The sequence below is a fragment of the Megalops cyprinoides genome, chromosome 10 (genome assembly GCF_013368585.1).
Source record: "Megalops cyprinoides isolate fMegCyp1 chromosome 10, fMegCyp1.pri, whole genome shotgun sequence".
NCBI lineage: Eukaryota > Metazoa > Chordata > Actinopteri > Elopiformes > Megalopidae > Megalops > Megalops cyprinoides.
The window spans coordinates 25,393,652-25,416,804 of NC_050592.1; the positions used below are offsets into that span (position 1 = coordinate 25,393,652).

Below are 23,153 nucleotides of genomic sequence, written 5' to 3' on the forward strand. Positions count from 1 at the left end.
CCTTGCTTCAAATGGGCTTGGGTGCCGCTGAGCATCTGCCGATCACAGCAGAAAGAAGAACTTTGTGCTTTTTTTCAAACTTAGGTAGCAGGCCTTTGAGTTGTTTCTGCAGAGATACACACATTCTGTGGAAAATACATTCAGGAAAGGGGGCTGCCATCTGTAGTCTTCGAGCAGGACTACTGGTTGAAGGCCTGGCTACATTATAGTCTTCAGCCACCATCTTTGGGAGCCTTAGAACCATTTTTGCTGGTGGCACGGTCACTTTGTAGGCCCTTCCCGTTGACAGAGCCGAAAATCACGATGAAGACCGCATCGCCGTGGAGGAAGCAATCGGCTGCGCTGGCTTGCAGACAAAAATGTCTGATTAATTATAATTAGCAGTAACACTTTAAGCAGTTGGGCACATTATCTAAACCCGGCTTTCAAATGCGTGTCATCACAGCTCCTTCCTTCGGAATAATTATGCCTCCATAATCCTTTCAGGATGTAAAATTTGCAGGGTGGGTAAGCGCACAGCGCAGCGCCCTCTACTGCCGATTAGCAGCAACATGAGCAGATTAAAAATGCAGGGCAAAGCATGTGTTGCACATGTGCAGTGCTTCAATCAACCTGGTGTTTATGGTCCATGACAAGCCAGTGAATGTACAGGGGGGTTTTGGATGTTCTCGTCCAAGGAAGGGGTACCGGTAAATGCTGAGAAAAGGGCACTGATGCACTAAAAGCAGTCTGTTTTGCTGCAATGGCAGTCTTGTCTGCTGTCAGTTGGAGACTGTTGCTGTGTGAGCTATAAATGTCAGACTGTTCATTCAGTACAGCTTCCTTTGTTTTTACACTCCTGTCATACCACGAACAGAAGAACCTTAGTCTTGTGTCAATGACTCCACCCTTCTGATGGTGCTCAAGGGCCTTTGACTGATGACTGTATTGTGTGATATTATAGTGTATGTTGTATGATATGTATGGTGTTACAAATTGGATTGAAAAATTGCTGACTTGGTTTCATATTCAGTGATGTGTCCCCTTCTCCCAGCCCTTTGGCCGTGATGTATTACTATATCAAATAATTTTCAATAGCTTCTCTGTCTGATTATTTTTGATTCATTGATCAAGTAATGAATTATTTCATGAGTCTCTTTGTTGTAGTTACCTGTTCAGTTACCTGTTCATCCGTTCTCTGTCAGAGAGTAATTCAGTTCAGTACCATTGGGATGTGGTGGAGGTGATTTAGTCCCATTGTATTGGGATAGGATGGAGGTCAGTCCTGTCACACTGGGATGAGATGGATGAGACCATCACCTCTCCTCTCATACAGCCCTACAGGGTGGGCCCCGTGTGTGATGCAGTGGCTTTTTGAGGGAATCCAGGCATGAGGCACAGCCAGAAACCCAGCCCCCAGTCTAATTTTTCTTGTAGTTCCAGTTTATGGCTCCCCATATGACTTTGTTTCATGACTGTGGGTTTTAGGGGTTCCGTCTATGGTTTTGGTTCATGGTTATGGTTCCACTTACCTTCCTAGTTTATGGTGCTCCATGAAGCTGGAGCATGTATTTATTTCTTTCAGCTGTGTTTTGCTGTGTCTTGCATCTGGCATTTGAAGCACTGGTGAGGAGAAAAAGAAGAGAAAAGAAAAAGAGCTCTTGTTAACCCTAAAACTTTTGGGCAACAGCAACTACCTTCAGTTCAGCCTGAGAGTTTTAGGGTTAATGCCCATTTTTTCCAATGTTACTGGCAATATGATCACATGAGAGAGAAACAAAGCTACAACTGTCATCTAAGTTGGTTCAGAATATGCACCTACCTTTTAAAGTAATCTCAATAAGAAAGTTTTGGGTAAGTTGTAAGTATTTCCCCTTCCGTTTTCTTTACTTTGTTTTCATTTTACGCACACAGAAAGAAAGCTTGGCACCTACTTCAGCTTCCAGTGGCATGCCTTTCCGTTTTTATTTCTGAATATTTATTTATTGTCAGTAACAGAAACCTCAAAAAAAAAGGCCAACAATGGTTCTTCTGAAACGCTGCAAAAAATAAGAAATGTGAGCCTACAGAACTTGAATGTGTGTTAATGGTAGTGCGTGCATGCTCGTGTGCGTGTATGTGTATATAATTGCCAGCATATTTGTGCGCGGGTGTGCAGTTTCTCTGCAGGCTTACTGTTTTCCTATTCAGCAGGCTATTTAGATGAAGAAAACCTTTCTGTTAGGCGAAGTTCAAAAATAAAATATGTATATATATTTAATGCAGTTTCATTTTTCTTCCATTCTGGGGATCAGGTTATGAAATAGCCAAGGGTTTTAAAATTGTTTTCTGTATTTTCTGTATTTTCTCTCTTAAATATAAGGGTGATACCGAGGGATAATACTTCCAGGCAATACTGGTTATAGAGATATTATAGGGTTATCCTTCCAGGCAAACCCCATACACCCAGGAATCAGTATAATTAATTGTGCCTAAGTGGTTGTGGTTATTTGCGTATGCAAGGCAAATGATTTAATTATGCTTTGAGGATATCATGGCATGCTGGTGTTGAGGGTTTCCTCTGTTTATAATAAAAAAAATCAGTCTGACACCTTGAAATTGAAGAAAAATACACAGGAATCAAGGGGGTGATTTGATATTGTTTCCGCTGCATTGTTGGCGCTAGGAGAAACAGAGTAGGAGAAGAGTAAGGCTGTAATTATTTATGTGGCTGGATATAAAAGGAAAAAAAAAACGGTAAGCTCGCCACCGCTCGTAATTGTTCCATTGACCAGGGTGCAGGCTAATTGATTTGCGAAGGCTTCGCTGGAGCGTTTAATTCCCAGATTATAGTTTTTTAAATCCCCCTACAAGTCGGGTCACCCCGGCACCCGTTCTGCCGGGTCACAGGGGCCAAAGTGGGCGACGTGAGGCTCAAACCGCGTTGGATCGGCGGCGTTAATGCGAGGCGGTAAACCTGGAGCGGGTCTTGAAGGGCACATTGAAATGAGTGGGCGCAGGCCAACGCGGAGCTCAGGAGAGATGCGAAATTGCATCTGGCATCTACGTCTGTACCCACTGGCACCGACCGTTCCAACCCAGCCCCCCCCCCCCGCACAGCCCTCTGTCATTACCATGTCGGTCACAGAAACCGCCACTCCCGCTGAAGAGATTGGTTGAGCTGAAACACACTTCGAATAGGCCCCGTTGTCATTAAGCGAGAGCTTAAATATGCTTTCACCTGCTCTGTGCAACACACTCTCCCTCTCACCAGAGCCCCTTGCTTCTATGCTACGGGCAGAACCCTATCAAATGGAGCCTGGAAATAGGGGGACTCAATCATGAAAAGAGGACAAAGCTGGTATTCAGTTTGGTAGACACAGAAAGACCTTCATGTCCAAGGGAAGCACTCTGTGTTGAGCTTCTCATTCTCAGAATTTTAAATCCTATTAATAGCACTCTAAAAGAATATTTTTTTCCAGGCATTTCCTTTTTTTTCTTCTTTGGATGAAGCACATTAGTTAATAAGTTACTTTCCCTTATACATCTGAACTACTCCTCCTGCAGTTCTCTATCAGGCAGGTGAAGGTGATATCTTTTCATGTCTTTGAGGAATACGCTTCTCTAAAGTGCAGGATTTAAAGTGATTTGTGGTCAGTATTCAAAATAAGAGAAAGACAACTGAGGGTTCAGCAGGATAATTAGCAGTGAGGTAGACTTCTGAATACAGCAGATCCAAAGTGGCTCTACATGTCCAACGCCAGGAGCTCTGGGGTCCCTCGCTCCATTTTGGTTCTGATGTCAGCTGTTTGTCGGCTGGACAGGCCCAGGAACAGCTGTTTTGGGTCTTTACCTTTCGATCTTACCTTGGCTTATCAGTCAGCGTCAATGGAAGAAGCTTTCTTGTCACAGACCCTAAAAAATAACCCCTACAGCCTTCCTTTTCACCGTCTGGTCTAGCATATACTGCCACGTGCCTCACTGTGGTTTCACATGCCAAGTGGACTAGGAACCAAACATTCAAGCAATCATTGTTCTCTCTTCAGAAACCAGTGATCAGACGCTTCAGCATGAAAAACACTGAGAGTTTATCAGGCGTGACGTCTGAAAAATTATGTGTCATGTTCCTCGTTACAGGAGCGGGCAAGTTGTCGTTATAAGCCGGTGGGGGGCCACCTGCAGCCTGGGGTTTCTATGCAGATCTCAACATGATTTAAATAGGAAATAAATGTTGCAGATAGCTACTGGAAAATGCCCCCTGCTTGGCGAGGCTTTGAATGAGAAATGCATCTTTCCCTGTGATTCACCTGCAAGAATTTAAGGTCAGAGATGGCGAGATAATGTTTCAATGCTTTAAGGAAAAAAGTCTGTGCCTATGTGTGTTCTTCTGAGGATTCTGGCGTTCAAACCACCTAAGGTGCAAGGAAGCCAAACACATGGCCTGTTAATTGCCACCTGTTGACCCCTAATATTTTTGATGCTCTAATATAACCTCCCTAGAATTTAGACTTTGACTCCTTATCTGAAAGCTTTTATGTTCTGGGAGCTGCACAGATTGAGTCTGATTTGGCATATTGGATGTCTGGATACGTAACTGTCTTTAAATGAATTGGCATTAGAATTCTTCACAGATGCACAATAAATGGATTTTATGTCCCTCCAGCTTTGCTTCTCATGACATTCTCTAAAAGCAATTTGTACATCGGTTTTCTGTCTTTGAAAATGTACATTTATAAAATGGATCTGATATTTTTTAATGGAAAACTTTAAAGTTATGAACACGAAACATTCCAAACATACCTGCTATAGATATATCTAAATGTTAACACAGTAGAATTCAGCATTATTTTAATGTCTTGAAAATGTTTAGTCTCAGGTGGACTGACCATGGTGGGGAAGAAAAAAAAAATTCTGTCATTTCTGTTGTGGTGATGAGAGTCATGCTGGCGTTATATCGGCAGTGACCTTGCGCAAACGTCTTCCCCCTGCAGCTCCGATGACCTCGGATAAAGTAAGGTCAGCATCATCGCATTCAACTGTCAGCTAATGGCTGCGCGCATTACCTTGAAAGCAGGTTAAATGGCATTTTCAGAGAAGCGGGACAGTTTTTAGTGTTGCCCCCCTGCGGCTCGTGTTCTCGAACCCTCCCTGTGCCTCGTGAGGGGGGGGGGGGGGGGGGGGGGGGCGGCGTGTGCATCCGTGCACTCACGCTCTGTTCACATGCCGTAATTGGCTTTCGGTGCGTGAGCGAGAGACCCCGGGTCCTGTGGACAAGCAACATCTTTATGAGTTCAGACGTCCACCAAATTCAATTTGGCTTTGACGACTGACAAGCAAACAAACCGCCGTATCGACAGATGGAGTGGTTTATTTCAGTGGGGGCTTTGTTCTCTTCTGTGTGTAGGGCGCATGGTGAATATTCAAACCTCCCTGAGGTTCTTTTTTCTTATCTATCTGCCATTTTTTTTTTTTTTGCGGTCACAAGAAGGATCACCAACTCTCCGTGATCCCTTGCTGCTGGGGTACAGAGAGCATGCAGTCAGCGGTCTTATGATCTGGAGAGCGAATTATCGTCGTTCGATTAGTCATCCTTCCTCGCCGCGGAAAGCTCGGCTTCCAACCTGATCTCGCCACTCCAGCACGAGTGGAATTAGGTCGCGGTCCTTAATTGTGGCCCAATCAACCTTTACTAATGTAATGTCACTTTTACTTAACATAAATAAATGGAAAAATCTCTCTCTTCTCGTGTAATGCGAGCGAGGAGGAAGCGGTGTGCTCGGCATCGCGTTGAGCTTATGAGAGCCGAGGCGTTTGATCTGCGGAATTTTAATGAGTTCGAAAGATTATCAGGGTTGCCTTTTCTGAAGTGACAAAGAGGCAATTCAGGTTCCATTGATTACATGACAGAATTAATTGCTTTTAATACGAACATGTCAACATGTGCATTTTTTCTTTGTAGACGAGCCAACATTGCTGGTAAAAAAATGGTTTAGTTTGATTATTTAGACATAAATCTCAGTAGTGCTTAAGCCTGACTAACATAAAATGACTGAGAAATAAAAGGTAGATGTTATGTTTTGCCTAGAATGATTTTACTTTACTTTATTGTGAAACCTGTTTTGCTAGCCTCTATCTAATCCGTACATCTATCAATATATCTAAGCTTTTAATCTTCTAATCATTGATGATCTAATGATCTAAATTCTAACAACATTAAATTCTATTAACATATAACTGTTAATATGCTCACATCAGTAACTCTTATGCGTATTTAAATATATATGTTTTATCACACAAGTGTGCCAGTGGAAAAGTCTATATCTGTGTAGTGAGTACAGGACAACTTCTGTGTGCAATGTTGTTCAGCTTTCTTCACAATATCATGGATGTCGTATCAGTGTCGCTCTTTTATCTGTTGCTGTTGCTGTTCGTGGTTTTGTGCTTCAGTCAATTAACCTGTTTCTCCCCTTGTTTCTACAGGTGAGCCGGACTTGTTTTGTTGGTCATTGTTGATGTTACTGCTATTTACTGATGCTGTCTTCCACTTCTAAACCGTTGTATGTTGTTCTTTGTTGATTGCCGCAGGTTTAGTCCCTATGAGTGGTATAACCCTCATCCATGCAATCCCGACTCGGACGTGGTGGAAAACAATTTCACCTTGCTAAATAGTTTCTGGTTCGGAGTTGGAGCTCTCATGCAGCAAGGTACACGCTTCAGCCTGTTCTCACTTGGTGGCACATGTCCCACTCTTTTGCTGGGGGTAAAACTGCTCTTGCCAAGGCCAGACCGATGCATGGGCGCCTCTGTGCATGTAGCTAGATGCAGAACTTGGTTGCCAGCACAAGATACGAGGAGATGGAGGGGAGAGGGCGGGGTTAACGGGGGGCAGACATGGGTGTGTTTTTGAAAGGAGGGGCGTTTGCGCGTTTGCCATGAGCGAAAAGGGTAGCGGAGATTTTTAGGCCTCATTGCCGGGGTCATGCATGCCACCTTCATCCGGTTGTCTTCCTCCACACAGATCCCTAACAGCACAGGTAAGTCTTCCCCCCCCCCATCAGAATTAGAGAGGAACAGTGTGCTGCCTCTAAGCCTCTCCTCCTTCTCCTGTTCTCCTCTGTGACCTGATGCCATGTCTTCTCAACTGGTCTGCGCCCCGAAATTGAGAAAAGTTATGTCAGGCATCGCTGAAATGAAACGGAGTGATTTCATTTAAGAGCTGATGTGTCTTTTCGAACTGCATGCCGATGAGATATGTTGCATTAGTAGATTTTTTCTTTCTTTCTTTCTCGTGGGCGATGCAACATATTTGGGATTTCAGGAGGTGGTTAGCGATGTTTTTAGGGTCTGGCATGATTAGTGTTCCGTCTGCACTACCTCCCAGGAATGGAATGGAACGTAGAAAGGATCTATCAACCAAGGCACGTTAATGACAAAATAATGCCCACTAGCATCTGGCACAATCAGACCTTTTTCTTTTGACTGATTTGGCTGGTAGTGGACACCAAAAGTGTGTGGTTGGGAACGATTTATGACACTTTTGTGCATGCCTATATGAAAAAGTATGGTGCATGACTAAAAATGATTATTTCTTACAGGATTTACAATTTAATATTGATGTTATAAAGGGGTAAGATAAGACTAGATTTTGACCAAAATCATGCTGTTTTGATTTACCTTGAAACCTGAGATTAATCTGTTCCAGTACTAACCTTTTACCATTCAATTAATGATTCCCTTCCAAAACGGTTAGCCTCTTCAGAAATAAGCATATGAGAAAATTTAAATACCTGTATTCACTTTTTTTTTTCTAGATATTTTCGTGTATACTGTCAGTTACAATATGTCAAGCAGTAACATTTTTTCAAGTATCACTCTTCAGAACGTTATCGTTTCAAGTATGTGATTCAGAAAAGGAGCACTCATCTTCCAAGCCTTGTTTCTTTGTGCTTTACAACTTGTACCTGGCTCTCCGGAACCAGCAGATCCAGAGCAAACAGTAGAGGGCGAATCGGGGGAGAGTTCAGGGGCAGTTGAGAAAATGTGGAGAAGTCAGAGGAACAGGCCCTGGGCCAGAGGAGGACACTGTTTCTGTCAGCATGACTCCCCCCCGCATCTGCACAGACCTACACTGTAGAGAGGCTCCCTGTCCATGGCTTGCTCGCCCCCAGAAAACTGTGGGACGGTGTGTTTGGACATGACGTTACCTTGGGTACATGACAGTCAGCCCCAACCAGGTTCTGTTTCGGGTGGCCTGCCGTAGGCGGGAACCGGTACTGCTCTCTCAGGTCCATGGGGTAAGGCAGGAGCTGGTCACTGTGACATTTCCATCATTGCCCTTTCCCTCGGTCGAAGGTTACTCAGTCGTGCCTTTTTTATTCGTTCTTTATTTGCTTTGTTTGTTTTTTTTTTTTTTTGTTTCATTTATTTTTATGTTGTTGTCAAAGAGCAGTGTGGGCTGCAGGGCATTCTGGGTAATCATGCTCTGGTCGTTGAATCATGTCTAACTGTGTGCCTGGCTGGGAGGAGTGAGCGAGTGGAGCACAAAGCAGGTCTCTCTTTTTCCTTACAGCGTTCTGGGCAGAAGTCTGGAGCTGGAGTTGGCTGTCATGTCCAAGCTCTTTCCCTGAGTGACGGGGTGCAGAAGGGACTGTGCGAAAGTTAGTTCTAACCAAGGCTGCCCCAAGAGCTGAGATGTCACAGCACGGAAATTCAGAAAGGGGTGGGGGGGAGGATATGCATAGCTTTCCCACAGTCCTTTGCCTTTTGCTTCGAGACTGAATGTGCAAGATGACAACTTAAATCGGCTTCTGTTTGCTTGAGAGGAACGCCACTGACCTCCCTGCCTTTTCCCTACACAGCCCCTCCCCTTCCTCTCCCTTCTCCTTCCTGACTCTGCCCACCACCACATGCCCCTTCTTCCTGCTCCAATCACATCCCTTCATTACTCTTGCATGAAAATACAAATGTTGAAACAAAATTATACTTTTTGGCACTTGATGAACAGACCTAACGACAGCTGATATTCCTTTCAGTTCCTTACTTTTGTCACTTGCAAAATACTCAAATTTTAGTTCCCTTTTTTGCATGGGGGAAAATGGCAAAAATGGATGATGATGACGTTAATTATTGTCTATGGGCAAAATTTTCAAAGGTCTTTTGCTTAGTTTGCAGATGTCTATCATAAAATACAAAAATGTGCTTGGGATTGAGTAATTATATAGCAGGAACATTTTATGTACTCACCTCCCTCCAAGTAATAGTGGCAAATTAATCAGTAAATTCCATTGTGACTTTTATGTAGAATTGAAATCCAAAGAGATTTGTGAGCTTGTATTTTCCGACAAGTGAAACAATAAGAAACATCAATTTTTTGGCCCAAAGCCATCTTGGAGATGGATTCAATCTACTGCGAAGCATATTGCCATACCGACGTCTAAATAATAACAGTACTACTTCTAAAAAAGAAGGTAGTTAGAACTACCTACTGTATTTAATTCAGAAATATGAAATAAAATGAGAATGTTTTACTCCTGGCAAACATCGTCATGGAGTAGGTTCATTGTTGAAGTCTTAGGTGTTGCTGTAGCTAAATGTCTTGCGATAGATTGACCTGACCTCTTGTTCTGTCATTTTGTAGTTTAATGGAAAAAAAAGAAGAAAAGAGAACTGTGTCATGGGAAGGCAACTCCAGCCAGTACTTTCAGCACAGGAGCTGTGTCTAGCATTTCTATTGGGTGTAGTAATTATCAGTGATTTTACGTTTTATATTAGGAGGAAAAGAAATGGAAATCATAAAAGATTGTCATAATTTATGATTTGATATGATCCGATTGTCATATTTACTTTCACATTTTGACCTTTTCAGGTCAGAAACATAGAGTGGCCATCACAGGCTGATGATAAAATGTCATTAAATGAGAAGACTATGACAGTGAAATGCTATGACAGTGAAAAGAGAACTGAAGCATTGCTGCTAATGCATAGGTCAGTTACATAATGTTCAAGACTTTAAGGCTCATTAATTATCATCCAGACACTAGTCACATAACCACAAGGCCTCGACCTGAGGTCAGACTTAACAGAGTAATTAATACAAATGAACACAAAAGGTCTAATTATATCATGCGGCACAGTGCGAGCGCATTGCCACCAATGATGAGGATAATAGGAGCTAATGCATGACATTAGCATAAGGTTGCTGTGATGTTGTGTAGTAACGCTATTCTTCGGACAACAAAGTCAAAGACATGTTGTCAGAATGTCATGTGTCAACTGAGACGTGAATGTGGCTTGCATTGTGGGGAATGTCAAGGCCAATGGGTAACCCTACCCTGCCTACAATTGTCTAGTTCAGTGAGTCAGTCATAAGACAGATATTCCAAATGTCCCTTCCACTTCCAGGTAATGCAGTTCCCTACAAATGGTTCTGTTTGATTAATTGCATATACAGTAGATGCACATGTATTTTAATTAACTATATAATTTATTATATAGCTTTACAAGTTTTTCAAATAACTTTTCTTGGAGTTTTATGTATTAATAATAATTACAATGGATAAAGAAAGGTCTTAAAAATTATTGAAGGATTCATAAGATATAGTTGCTTTTGGGTCATTGTGGAGTGCGTAATTCTTTCACTCTACAGTTTACTCTTTTTAGTTTTCACTTTCAGGGAGTTTGACATGAAAACTTTTAGTCCTGTGTCTGTTCTTCAGTGGTGCTTGGAATATGTTGGAATCTCTGTGCCACATCACTGTGAATCAGGAAAACTCACTGATTATCACTACGGCTTACAGACACAGCACAGAAAGAGCTCCAGAAAGTCTACATGATATAGAAAGGGAAACAGTCAGTGTGGTGCAGATGTATGTGTACTCTGTATATGAAAACTTGGATACCCACTATGCGCCCCCATGTAAAATATTTCTACCAGAGTTTTCTAGCAGATGAATGTCCTCCTGGCTCTGGATTGGGGACAAAGTCATTATGATTCTTCTAACAAGCAGGGACCCCAAGTCATTTTCAACTCACTTTCACATAATGGACCGAGTAGAGTTTAGTTAACTGATCCAAGAATGATTTTTGGGCTGGACCCTAAGTGATTAAAGTGCAAGGAGGTCATTACCCGCAGAGCACAGTTAGCCTGATTCAAACTTCCATCATATAGCCTGGTCTGTCTCGTCGAACCCAGCCCCAGCCAGCTCCTATCTGTCAGCCGCCACGTGAGACAGGAAGCGGGGAGACGAAGCCCGCCAGTTTCCTGTTGACTTTGCTGACAGGCGGTGAGGTCCACAGTGGCGTTGACGTCTCTCTCTGTACTCCTCTCTACCAGGTTCTGAGCTCATGCCCAAAGCTCTTTCCACCAGGATTGTAGGCGGGATATGGTGGTTTTTCACCCTCATCATCATCTCCTCTTACACCGCCAACCTCGCCGCGTTCCTCACCGTGGAGCGCATGGAGTCGCCCATTGACTCCGCTGACGACCTCGCCAAGCAGACCAAGATCGAGTACGGTGTGGTGGAGGATGGCTCTACCATGACGTTCTTCAAGGTGGGCAAGCGCGCCGCGAACTAGACTGAGGGCCGGGGTTGCCTTGGTGATGGGAGAGGTTTGGCTGTGATCGACGAACTCTAGCAATGGAAGTGTCAATACTGGCCAACACTTCTGACTTCTCACATGAATGAGCAGAAAAGAGCAATCATTCAAAAGAGCCAATGATTTATTTTAAAAACCAGCAAACAAACAAAAAACCAGAGTGCTCAAACAGACAGCAGAAACAATGAGCCTCCTTTTTGCGCTATAGCTGCACACCTGTATTTAATAGGCTTTTAATTAAGCAGGTGGGGCTCGTTAACCAATGGGGTGGCTTCAGACACACAGGTAATTACAAGGACAAACAGTTGGTACAAGCAATTGGTACAATAAGATCCGCTATTGGTCAGTTTGAAAGGTATAGATGAGGCCCTTGAACATTTAACACATGATTAACACACAATTAACATTCAGTGTTCTGGGGGGAGGTGAAGGCTCTCCTTCACACTCATTACTTGACTGAGTAGGGGCCACAAAGTAATAACACTACTTTGCTTTTACAAATAAAAAAAGACACTAAAAAAGGGATTCACTAAAATAGCTGTAGCCTCTAAATACGGTGCCTATGCTTGCTCTTGTTATCCTCAAGAACAACAAAAAATAAGCAGTTAAATATAAAATAAAATTTTCACTTTGCACTGTTTCCTTGTGACCTCACTTCTAAAGAGAGCACAGCTAAACTGCCAGGTCTATTGTTAGCCACTTAAGCATCCCACCATAGCTGAATCCCTGGGTAAATTATCGAACCACTCTTACACTGCTTGGCTCATAGATCAGTTCAGTAAATAAGAAAGCTATTTCATTACTTGGAGAGCAAGGTTTGAAAGAGGCTATTAAGCTTAAACTGTATCATGCGGTTATCATGGGCATGTCAAGATTTAAGTTCTTTTTTGCTATAGTGGTGTTAACTTTCTCTTTATGTATATTTATCACACCTTGTTGCCAAAGTGCTTACAGCAGAATTAGTCACCAATCCAGTTAGTAGTCCTGTCTGTAGAGCATAGTGTAAGTGAAGCCCACAGTGAGATGACATTAATTCGTATCTACCTACAGGTGTGTAAGCTTTTAGATACACAAGGCCATATTTGCACTCTCTATTGAGTTTCTATTAAATGTCCTCATAGTTAAATTCACACATCCGTGCAGGTTCGGTAATACACCAAATGTTCTCTTATGAGCCAGATGGCTGTGAAACCTGGACTATTCATGCAGTTACTGTTAATTGTTCCACCCCTGGTCTTTTTTTCATACTTAGGAGGTAATTTTCTACAGTCTGAATAATCAAACACAGACACATACACACAGACGTGAACACATGCATATGCACACACAAGCACACTCGCACAGAAAGTACACAAACAGCAGCAGAAGCACAATGGCACAAGCACACAAAATCACACACATACGCACGCTCAGTTGTCTGTTTTCTCATCTGTATGTGCAGAAAACAGAAAACAAAAAGGCTCTTGTCACACTTGTCACCACGAAAATAACTAGACAATGTGTAACATACAATGGCAGTTTATATCTTAATCATGTGACATGTCATATGTCAATATGTCACATGTCAATTTGAATCATTGTGGTTCCCATCATTGCTCAAAACAGAGACATATCTGCCTTCATAATCAACACTGATAATGCTTGAAAACCTCACAATATTGTCAAAAGCAGATACACTTTTTTCTTACTTATGTTACACCGTGAGCTTTGCTATTAACATATTTGGAACTAGGTGTAAGAGGTGTTTGGTTGCAGTAGGGATTTAGGGGGTCAGCAAATTCAGTCAGCAGACACAGAGTGTGAAGCTAATGATAATATACAAGCAAGAACACACACACACACTCAGACATACGGGGGAAAGTGACTCCCCTCACCACAACCCAATAAAAAGTGTTCACCTGGACTATTATACTGTGAACCCATCTATGTTCATCACCATGTCTGCTTCTGCTACATCTTAAGTTTTGAGTAGTGGCTAAAACAATGGACTGTTATCCATCAATACCGAACATCAGCTATACAGTGCTCTCTTGCTGCAAAGTCAATGCATAGTCTCTGTTTTCAAGAGGCATTTCCCGGGGGGGGGGGGGGGGGCAGTGGAGGGGTGCTTAATATCCCAGCAGTTTGTGTAATTATTGACACAGATTTGTTCTGGAAAAATACATGTCTAATGATAGCTAATTATGTAAATGCCAGCATGGGATAGTCTCTGAAAGCAGCCTAAAATATCTTTTTCTCTTTCTTTCCTTCTTTTTTTTTTTGTTCTGTCTCAGTAACATCCCCATGGACTTCCTACAGTAACACTGAATTATTTAATAACTGCAACCACTGCGTCTCAGTTATTATCTAATAAAATCACATCTTATTAGGTGGGTTGGCAATGCTGTTGCTTCCCATCACTTTGCGTTCCCGTGATACCGGGGGACATGCGCTGGGGATACGCGTGGAGAGCCATTGCCTCTGGTACCGTGCCGCGTTGTTTACGCGCGACTTATCGAGACAGGCGAAGATTGTTTTTTTCCCCAAGAAATAATGATTAGCAGAACGCAGATGGGGGGTTATTAGAATGAGGAGCGCCGAAGCTGGCGGAGATGAGAGGAGGTCTGTCGGGGGGGGGTATGGTGTGCGCGCGAGCAAGCCACACTCGGCCCCCGGGCCACCTCGCTTGCCCTCCGCTTCCCGAATCTCCGCCAGAGCCGCTCCGTCTCCGGTAATGAAGTGCCGCGTTTTTCTCCTTGAGTGAGAGAATTCCCCGGGGAGGAGCAGGACCACATATCTGTCATGATTGTTATGAGCAATAACTGTCAGCTCTGCCCCAAACGCCTGGTCTTAGCACAGCCTGTGGTTGCTCTCTCTCTGTTGTTTTCACTGCCGTTTATTCATGCTGCTGCTGTATGTTGGAATTTTAACTGAGCATATTTTAACAGGAAAAACTACAAAACAAAATGTACTTTGAAACTAGGAAACTACTTTCGTATTGGATCATTATTAAACAACACATCCATTCAATTACATTACATCACGTGCATTTAACAGACACTCTTATCTAGAGCGACTTCCAGCACAATACCACATAAGTGTATCCATTCAAGTTGAATGAGCAACAGTGTCAGACCAGGCTAACAACACTCCCAGACCAGTGAGTGTGAGCATAACACCATTCAAGTCCTACCACAGGATAACTTGTGCAACCTGACTAGACAGTGGAAGCCGAGTGTACTACATCAGTCACTAGAACACAGAATCCAAAATACATCACAATACTACACATTAAATAAACATCAAATCCTAGAGGTAGGGTGTTTCAGACATAGATGCATCCAACAGCATCTATATAAGAAAGCAGTACCCATTAGCTCCACAACTGCCCCTGGGTTTTGAATCCTCTTATAATTTGTTGCATGTGGTTATACTCATCCTCATACCTTTGGATATGCATGCATGTTTGTGCGCATTGGAACCTGTGTGCTTGTGTGCACATGCATATGCATTTGACCTAGTGTGTGCATGTGCATGTGGGTGTAGTGGGACCCAGGGGTTGTTGGTTCAAGTCCACATGGAACATGCCCAGTACTGTTGTACCCTTGAGCAAAGAACGTGATCAGTACAGAGGACTTTTTGCAGTGTTTTATTTCCTTTTTAACAGCATTTATGTGCCTAATTCAGGGTGACTTGCACTGCACATATTTTTATAGCATATTTGTATAACTGCGCTTGGCACTGCAGTAGTGGAAGCAAATTATCATACTCAAGGGTACATCACCACCAGAGATTTGAACATATGAAATGCGTATAGTTCAGGTCTCTAATTTCAGGACTACTTTACACACTGGTTACTGAACCATTACAAAACACGTACAGCTTTACCTTGAAAGAGGAAGGCTGTTAGTTCAGATAGCATCTTTCATTTTGTTATTGTTTCAAGTCTTATCAAGCTCTGAGGCATCTTTTCCCCAGCTATGGCTGAGAAGAAACCCCCACATCAAAAAACATCTGATCAAAAAAAAAAAATGACAAAGAAAAACACAGGATGGGTACCATGACTCTTTTCCACAGAAGACACCCGGTGCCTCTGTGTTTCGGCTTACCTGCTATGTTTTCTAATGCGTCAACATCAAAACAATCTGCTTGAGGTTTCGCTGATCGCAGCACATTGTCTTCAGTGATTTTCCTTCTGTTGCCCTTCAGCAATTTATAGGCTACTCCCCGGTTTATGAAAGGATTTAAAACCAGTAGAAAAAGAACCCAAAAACCTTGTTTAACATCTACCAACAACCTTTATATTAATGAATAGCTATATGTTTATTTATGTATCAATCTGTCTATCTATTTCTCTCTCTCTATCTCTCTCTCTCTCTCTCTACATATATGTATATGTTATACATACATACTGTACATACACACAGTGTACCAGTCAAAAGTTTGGATACACTTGATTAAGATGGGAAAATGGGAAACATACATTCAAAGACATTTTGAGTAAATGCTTGAAATTTATTTCTTAGACAAACAAAAATAGTGAAGCTCATGCATGATATTTCTTGCCTTTTTTGAAGAATCTAAAATATAAGATAATGGATTGATGTGTTTATAACATATAATTCCATTTGTGTTATTTAATGGTTTTACTATTTTCCAAAATGTGGAAAATAGTAAAAAAAGAACACAGAAAAACATGTCAAAACCTTTAACTGGTACTGTATATATACAAATTATTATTATTATTATTATTATTATTATTATTACTTGGTGGAGGTTTCTGGCATTTGATTATATGTTTGACCCTCTCTTTTATGTTTGAGAAGGAAAGATGACTCACATGAGTGTTAGCTGTACCCAAGAGAGCTTCAGTAAACAGCACTCAGTTTCAAACTTCTGATTGGAGCAGAGTTGAGTCATGATTTTGATGCAGTCTGGAATTTTGGGCCCACTGCTGCCCCCGCTGGAGGTGTGTGGAATGGTGGGAGGACGAGGGCTATGTGACAAACTTCACGATTTAATCTAGGCCAAGATTACGGAACCAAACTCTGAACTGGCATGATAGAGGTGTCCACCGGTGAAACACTGTAGTGCTGGGGCTGCTTACTCAGTCGAAAGATTTTTTAATTTGTCCAGTTTCTCAGAAGTCCCAGACATTCAGTTACTTTGATAAGGTACAGCAAAGTAAAAATTCAATTATCGTATGCTGTGTAGCGCAGAGTCATGGCGCATGGAGGAGTTACCGGCTGCTGCTTCCAGAATTGTCCTAAGAGATAGAGTGGGAGGCAATCAATAAGAAATTAATTCACATTTCCATCATGGTAATGAAACTTCAGCTCAAATTTGTAAATCAAATATTGAAATAATTAGTTAGACTAGCCTTGTGCAGCTGAGTGTAGTCACAATAGTTCTGTGGTCTGTGGACAATAAAAATAAATAAACAAAAGAAAAGCAACTGTTATTTTACTTAACTTTCAGCAAAAAAGACTTAAAGATTCTAATATTCAGTCTCAGTTATTTATTATTCAGACTTCAGTGTTTAGTGCTAGAATGAAGTATTACTATGTAATATATTCTTTCTATCAGTATATGCATACAGTACACACAGTAACAGTGATGAATACAGTGAAGCTACAGACACTTAAGATGTTACTAACTATACATATATATATATATATATATATATATATATATATATATGTACATGAGGCCAGTATTCCACATTCCATATGAGGGTACGGCATGTACTGTTGTCATGCTGTACATTCACCCTTCTCAGTCTGACACATAATAAACTGATTTATTCACTCCTACAGTTCTCATCTCCTCCTGAGTAGCACATTTACTAAAGTTAGAATAAACATCAGCTATGCTTCATTTTTCTTCTTCTGATGTACACTGGATTTGGACATTATGAAAAAATGGAACATAATTGCTTACGCACATACCATTCAAACATAAATAGATCCACTCATACATATATATATATATATATGTACATTCTTGCAACTTTATTTTATATATATATATATATATATATATATATATGTGCACTTTGTGTACGGGCTCATTGTTTGCTGAGGAACATGCCAGATGCCTTTCAGTATTTTTCTTCCCTGTCGTAGAACTATCCTGTCTGTCACTTTCACTCAGTGAGTCACCTAGCAACAGAGTGAAAGCGCAGGACTCAGAAGCTCAATTTTGTTGTAAATTGATAAGCAATATTGAAAAGTGACTTCCTGGGGTCCAGATACAATATCTACCCAAGCACGTATAATTAACTTACAGACCAAATAAATCAATCATCTGCTGGGGCTGGGTCTGGTTTCATTTGTGCTATCGACAAAATATCCCAGCAATTTAGCCAAACTGAAACAACAGCCACTTAATCCGTTGGTTCTTGTTGTAATAGCAATATAAATATAAAGATGTTGTAATGTGTGGCTCTGTCAATACAATTCTCTGAAAGCAGATGATTTTGTCCTGTTTGGGCTTGTAACAAGGTGAATTGGAAGTCGAAGAGCTTGCCTGTCAATGGCTATTCCTTCCTTGTTTTTTTTTTCTTTACTTTAATATGGCTGCAGCTTAGCTCGAGGGAGTTAGAAATGATAGCCTTTATTGTCATTAAAAACGCCGGTCTTGTGAAAGCAGAGCCACTGTCATGCCCCCTCAGGTCATTTGTCATTTCACACATGAAGAAGCTGCAACTTCATGCCTCTGCAGAAATTCCCAGCTAACGGCACAGTATTTGTTCAAGATAACTCCGGCACAAATTAAGCAGGTGCGGTGCTCATTGCTACGAGTATTATCTTCGGTGTCAGCAAAGTATCACGAGCAATATCTGTCAAAATGGCACAGGTGAGCAGATGACTTCGATGAGGGAAAGGGAGAAAAATCACAGACGTCGGCGTCGGCTACGTCACGTTCTACTTCTTTGCCTCTCCCCCCTCTGTTGATTCCTTTGATTATGGCTCTTTCAGAATATGCAAAACGCCTCGCCGAGTGAGACGAGTTGACAGGCACAACTTCAGCGTGTCGGAGTGTTTGGGGGCGATGGGCCCGAGGGGGGGAAAGCTGAGTCCACCTGCTCACCGCACCATTCCTACACATCCCCCCGAGGAGCACTGTCAACGTATTCTAATGATTCACAAACACATGCAAACACACACACACACTCAGGCATACGTGTACACATACACACACACACACACAAACATGCACACATACATGCACATGCGGTTATTTGATATGAATAATAAAATGATGTGATATGCAGTGTGTCAGGCATGGAATATATTAGTAGTGCACTGCCTTCTGTAAATAAACCAATGCCCAGATATGTTTCTAAGAGGCATGGCAGTCCTTACTTTCTCGTTCCATATCACTCTGTCAAGCATGTGGCTTGTGACATAAAGGATTATGCAAATGTGGGTTCTTTCTTAATGTCATCGATTGTTCTGCAAAGGTAAATTACTGCTTTCTAGTCCATCAAATTGTTTTTTAGCGCCGTTTTATTATTTTTTTATTATTTTGTTACTCGTCTTTTGTGTCCAGAGAGTTTCCAGTTTGAGTGATATTTTATTAAATAAAAGTCTCTTACATGAATGTTAGTCATAAATTAGGCCTCTCTGGGTCTGTTTTTTGAGCTGTACATAATTGAGTATTCATGTTATTTTCTTCTGTTTTTACCGTATTGAAGGGCATAATAATATGATATGCGTGAGGTCAAGGTATTCATATGACGGAGCCTTGTGTTTTCACATTAGCAGACGCTATCCATGAGCCCAGCTTTAATTGCAGCTGTACCTAGGCTAATTTAATCCTTTGCGAATGAACTCAGCATCTTCTCAGTTGTTTTTTTTTACTTCCCTCTGGAGCTTAACCCAAAAGCGTCTCACAGTTCTGTTGGGTTAAATGAGAGAAGTGGCATTCTCCATCATGCAGAACCGAGTGTGGATACTTGAAACAGACCGGGGGGAAAGAAGTTTGGGCATTTTCTTTTAATGAGTTCTCCGAAGAGCTCAGCTTGATCGTGGCTTCGCTCTGAAATATTCAGGAGAGGTACACCTCAGCCCCAGAATCAGAAATGTCGAAAAAGCAGCAATTCATCGCCACATGAATTCCTGAAGCCTCCGACGTGACATGCCGCTTCATTTCAGGCATGATGTGCCTCCGCCTTAAGGAGAGACTGTGAGGGTATCATTCCCGCTAAACAAAATGCTAACCTCAATATAGCGTGTCGCTCAAGAAGATTTGAAGAGGGAGGATTCTAGGGGTTTATTGTTGATTAAAGGTTATAGCTTTGTGTTGCTCTGCTGGGTCTATTCATCAATGCCTTCTCCATTAGCATCACAATGCGGAAATAATGGTTTTACAAGGGGAAACGTCCACAAAGGCGTGAATACCAGGGGCACCTAATTTCCATTTAATTAATCAAGTGGATGTGTGCAAATCAAGACGTTGAACACCAATAATGGCATATTATAGGTCCTGGAGGTTTCATTAAGGCATGACAGGTCGATTACAGATCCAAAATGTAGCGGTGAGACATGTAGAACAAGTCAAACAAACGGAGGGCATAGGAACGCCACGTCAGAACAGACCGGAAGCAAGGATAGTACTTTCTTTTTTTGCTTACATTGAATGATTGTTTTTCAATAAAAGAAAGAAAAAATATTAAATAATTGAAGTTGAAAGGAATAGGGTGTAAGGTATTAAAACTATAGAGGGTATGCAAGCATTCATTCTGACACTAAACCTAATGGAATGGCAGATGCCGTTGTTTAGCAGTGAATAAAAATTTATACTGAAAGGTTTTATGGCAATGGCATTTGCCTTCGAAGGCACAAACAGAACACCCCTGTTCCTGACTTGTATGTCAACAGAGTGATGCATAAAAGGACATCACCATGGTGATACAGATAAAATTTTATTCATGTCTATGATGGGCCTGAAGCAGGCGGCACAAAACTTGTGTTTCACATTAAAATACTGCATAGAAATTGTGGTGAACTAATGTAAATAACAGCCATGTTGGTGTGCAGTCCAATGGTGTTGTTGGGCCTGGAGGTTAAGACTGACCATCACAGGACCAACAACGTGATCATGACTTAAGTCGGAGTTGCACAGGGAAAGTCAAAAGCTAAAGCCTGACACTGCCAGATCCAAACAACAGCAATCGTGAAAATCATAAACTTTCACCATTTTCACATCTCATAGAGAGATAATTGCTTAACGGGATTATGTTCTTTTTCAGGTCTTTTTCATGTTCTATTATCTTTCAGGATAATGCACACATGAAGGTTCCTCTTGCTTTATCATTACACCAAAATTTCAGTCTGTATCATATATTATTATTCGCCCACTCTTTTCATTAAGCCTACTGGATATAAATTAAATTGGAATTTATTTTTATAACCTACTGGGGAGAGGTTAAGTTGTGTGTATCCAAAAATATTAGTGTTCTTTTTGTAGGAGATACTGCACTGACTGTCAGTTTTAAGCACATTCAAAGTACCATTTAAATATGAAAACCAAACAATACAGCCAACAGCTTCCACGGTCAGTTTATTATTGTTGTCAGGAATAATTCCCATGCTTTATAATTCATAGGTATTCTGTGCATTGTTGCCCTGTGGTCTGTAAATATGCAGGAATGTTTGTTGTTACTGTTACAAGTGTTTCATTACCCCAGCCTTTCCCTTGAGGTATCACCACAACACATTCTGCCTATAAGAGTTGTCTTGCAATTTCATAGGATAATATTTTGTCAGTGAATAACCAACACGCCTATGTTTATTTAATGCCCAAAAAGAATAAAATCGCAGCAGGGGCACTTCCAGAAACAAAAATCTCCAGTCTTTTGCCATTTTTTTTTCCCCATAAGCACATGTGTGCATCAAAATATTTTGCCTTTAAAATACTCCATCCCGAACGAGCCAAATTTATCTGAGCCCAACCCAAACAGGCAAGGCAGGACTGGACCCTTTGGGTTCGGGTGAATTACTGCCACCATGTGCCACATTACTCTGTGTCATTGGTTCATTGTTAGCTGGTTCTTATGTTACTTCTTTTATTGCCGAATACTTAATGGAATGTTCTTTTTTTTTATTGGATGCACTACTATGATCAGTGATGGTTAGTTCATGGTGTTCTTCTCTTTCATCTGCAGTATGATTGGAGAATTTATTTTACTTTCAAAGTGATGGAAAAAAAAATGCCTTCTGTGGCTAGATACTGTGGAGCTTTATGCATGCACATGAAAACATTAAGCTTTTATCTCAGAACTGTTGACAACCAAAAGCTGTCATTCTCAAATCCCAAAGAAAAAGGTACTAGGGTTACACTAGTAACCCTAAATATGTCATTTTTAGCATTAATGGTGTTCAGTGTCCATTTTGTGGTTAGCATGTTTTTTTTTAATGACATTTCTTTGCATGTCAGCTTTCACTGTACAAAGAGAGAGATTCATATGGGCCAAGCACGGTTGTAAAACAGGTAGAAAAAAGGATGAAAAACTTGCATAAATGTGTTTTAGTCCCCTATCAAGAACTTAGGCTCCTTATTTGAATTGCTAATAGGTGTCGATATGAAATCTGCACAGAGCCTGATTTTCTTTTAATTATTTGTATGAGTAAATTCATTGGATTACTGACAGTATGCTTAAGGAAAACGTACACGCTGTCACAGAACCCACCCTGTGAATTCTGACAGTGCTTGCCTGTTTTGAGTTGCCAATCCAGGTAATTCGATAGTGATGGGTGTGTGGCATATCATTCACACAGATGAAATGGGTTTTATTCAGGAGATTGCAGTGTTTTGCAGGAACTCTTGAAAAAGAGGCGGTTTCTGGCACACAGTGTTAACCAGGAGGATGAGCCATCCTCATGCTTAGAAAATGTACACCTGGAAACGTAAACAGACTGTTACATAAATCTGTCAGCAATTCAGCACATTCAGGGGACTGCACACCATAATGCTCAGGGGATCATGTGTAAACACAAGTTGTGAAAATGAAAATATTGTAATCATTCAACAGAGCCACAGAATCTTGATTTATTTAAGCAGTCGCAGGAATCATGTGAGACAGTGCAGAGTTGGGGTCTTCTAGTGTGTGCTGTCAGGCAGCCACAGTGCCAGAGTGTCAGCTTGCTGCCAGATTGTTATGGGTTTGAATCCTGGATAGGGTACTTCATTTGTATCCTTGAGCTAGGTACCTAACACAAAAACATCAGTGAAATATGCAGCTGCATGAACAGTAATATAAAAGCTACATGATCTGCCCAGGGTCTCTGCAGAACAAATAGATGATCCAGAGATAGACACCCATCACTGAACAGGCATCTATGAAATCCATCAGAGTAACATGGACTTTTCACACAGCTGACAAAACGCTATATTACAGGGAAAACGTGTGTGATGTCAGTAACCATGCCATGACTCATGAGAAAGGGGTGTTGTAAGATCATGTCTCCATGCCTTCACCTTTTTGCAAATCCCTCTAATGATAACCCGATAAATTAATTAACATGGTGAATCCCTCTCACGTAATCTTAAACAACAAACTGGGGTTTCCATGCTTTGCACAACATTTCAAATGCGGATGTTGATCTATTCACAAT

The 23,153-nt window shown here is 41.4% G+C and overlaps 1 protein-coding gene across 1 annotated transcript in view; it reads left to right on the forward strand.

Annotated features, from left to right (window-relative positions):
* grik2 (glutamate receptor, ionotropic, kainate 2) overlaps window positions 1–23,153 on the forward strand; it is a 156,887-nt gene that overhangs the window by 116,754 nt on the left and 16,980 nt on the right. The window contains exons 13-14 of the mRNA XM_036539268.1: window positions 6,544–6,662; window positions 11,291–11,508. Of these exons, the coding sequence (XP_036395161.1) occupies window positions 6,544–6,662; window positions 11,291–11,508 (337 nt within the window). The remainder of the gene's footprint in view (window positions 1–6,543; window positions 6,663–11,290; window positions 11,509–23,153) is intronic.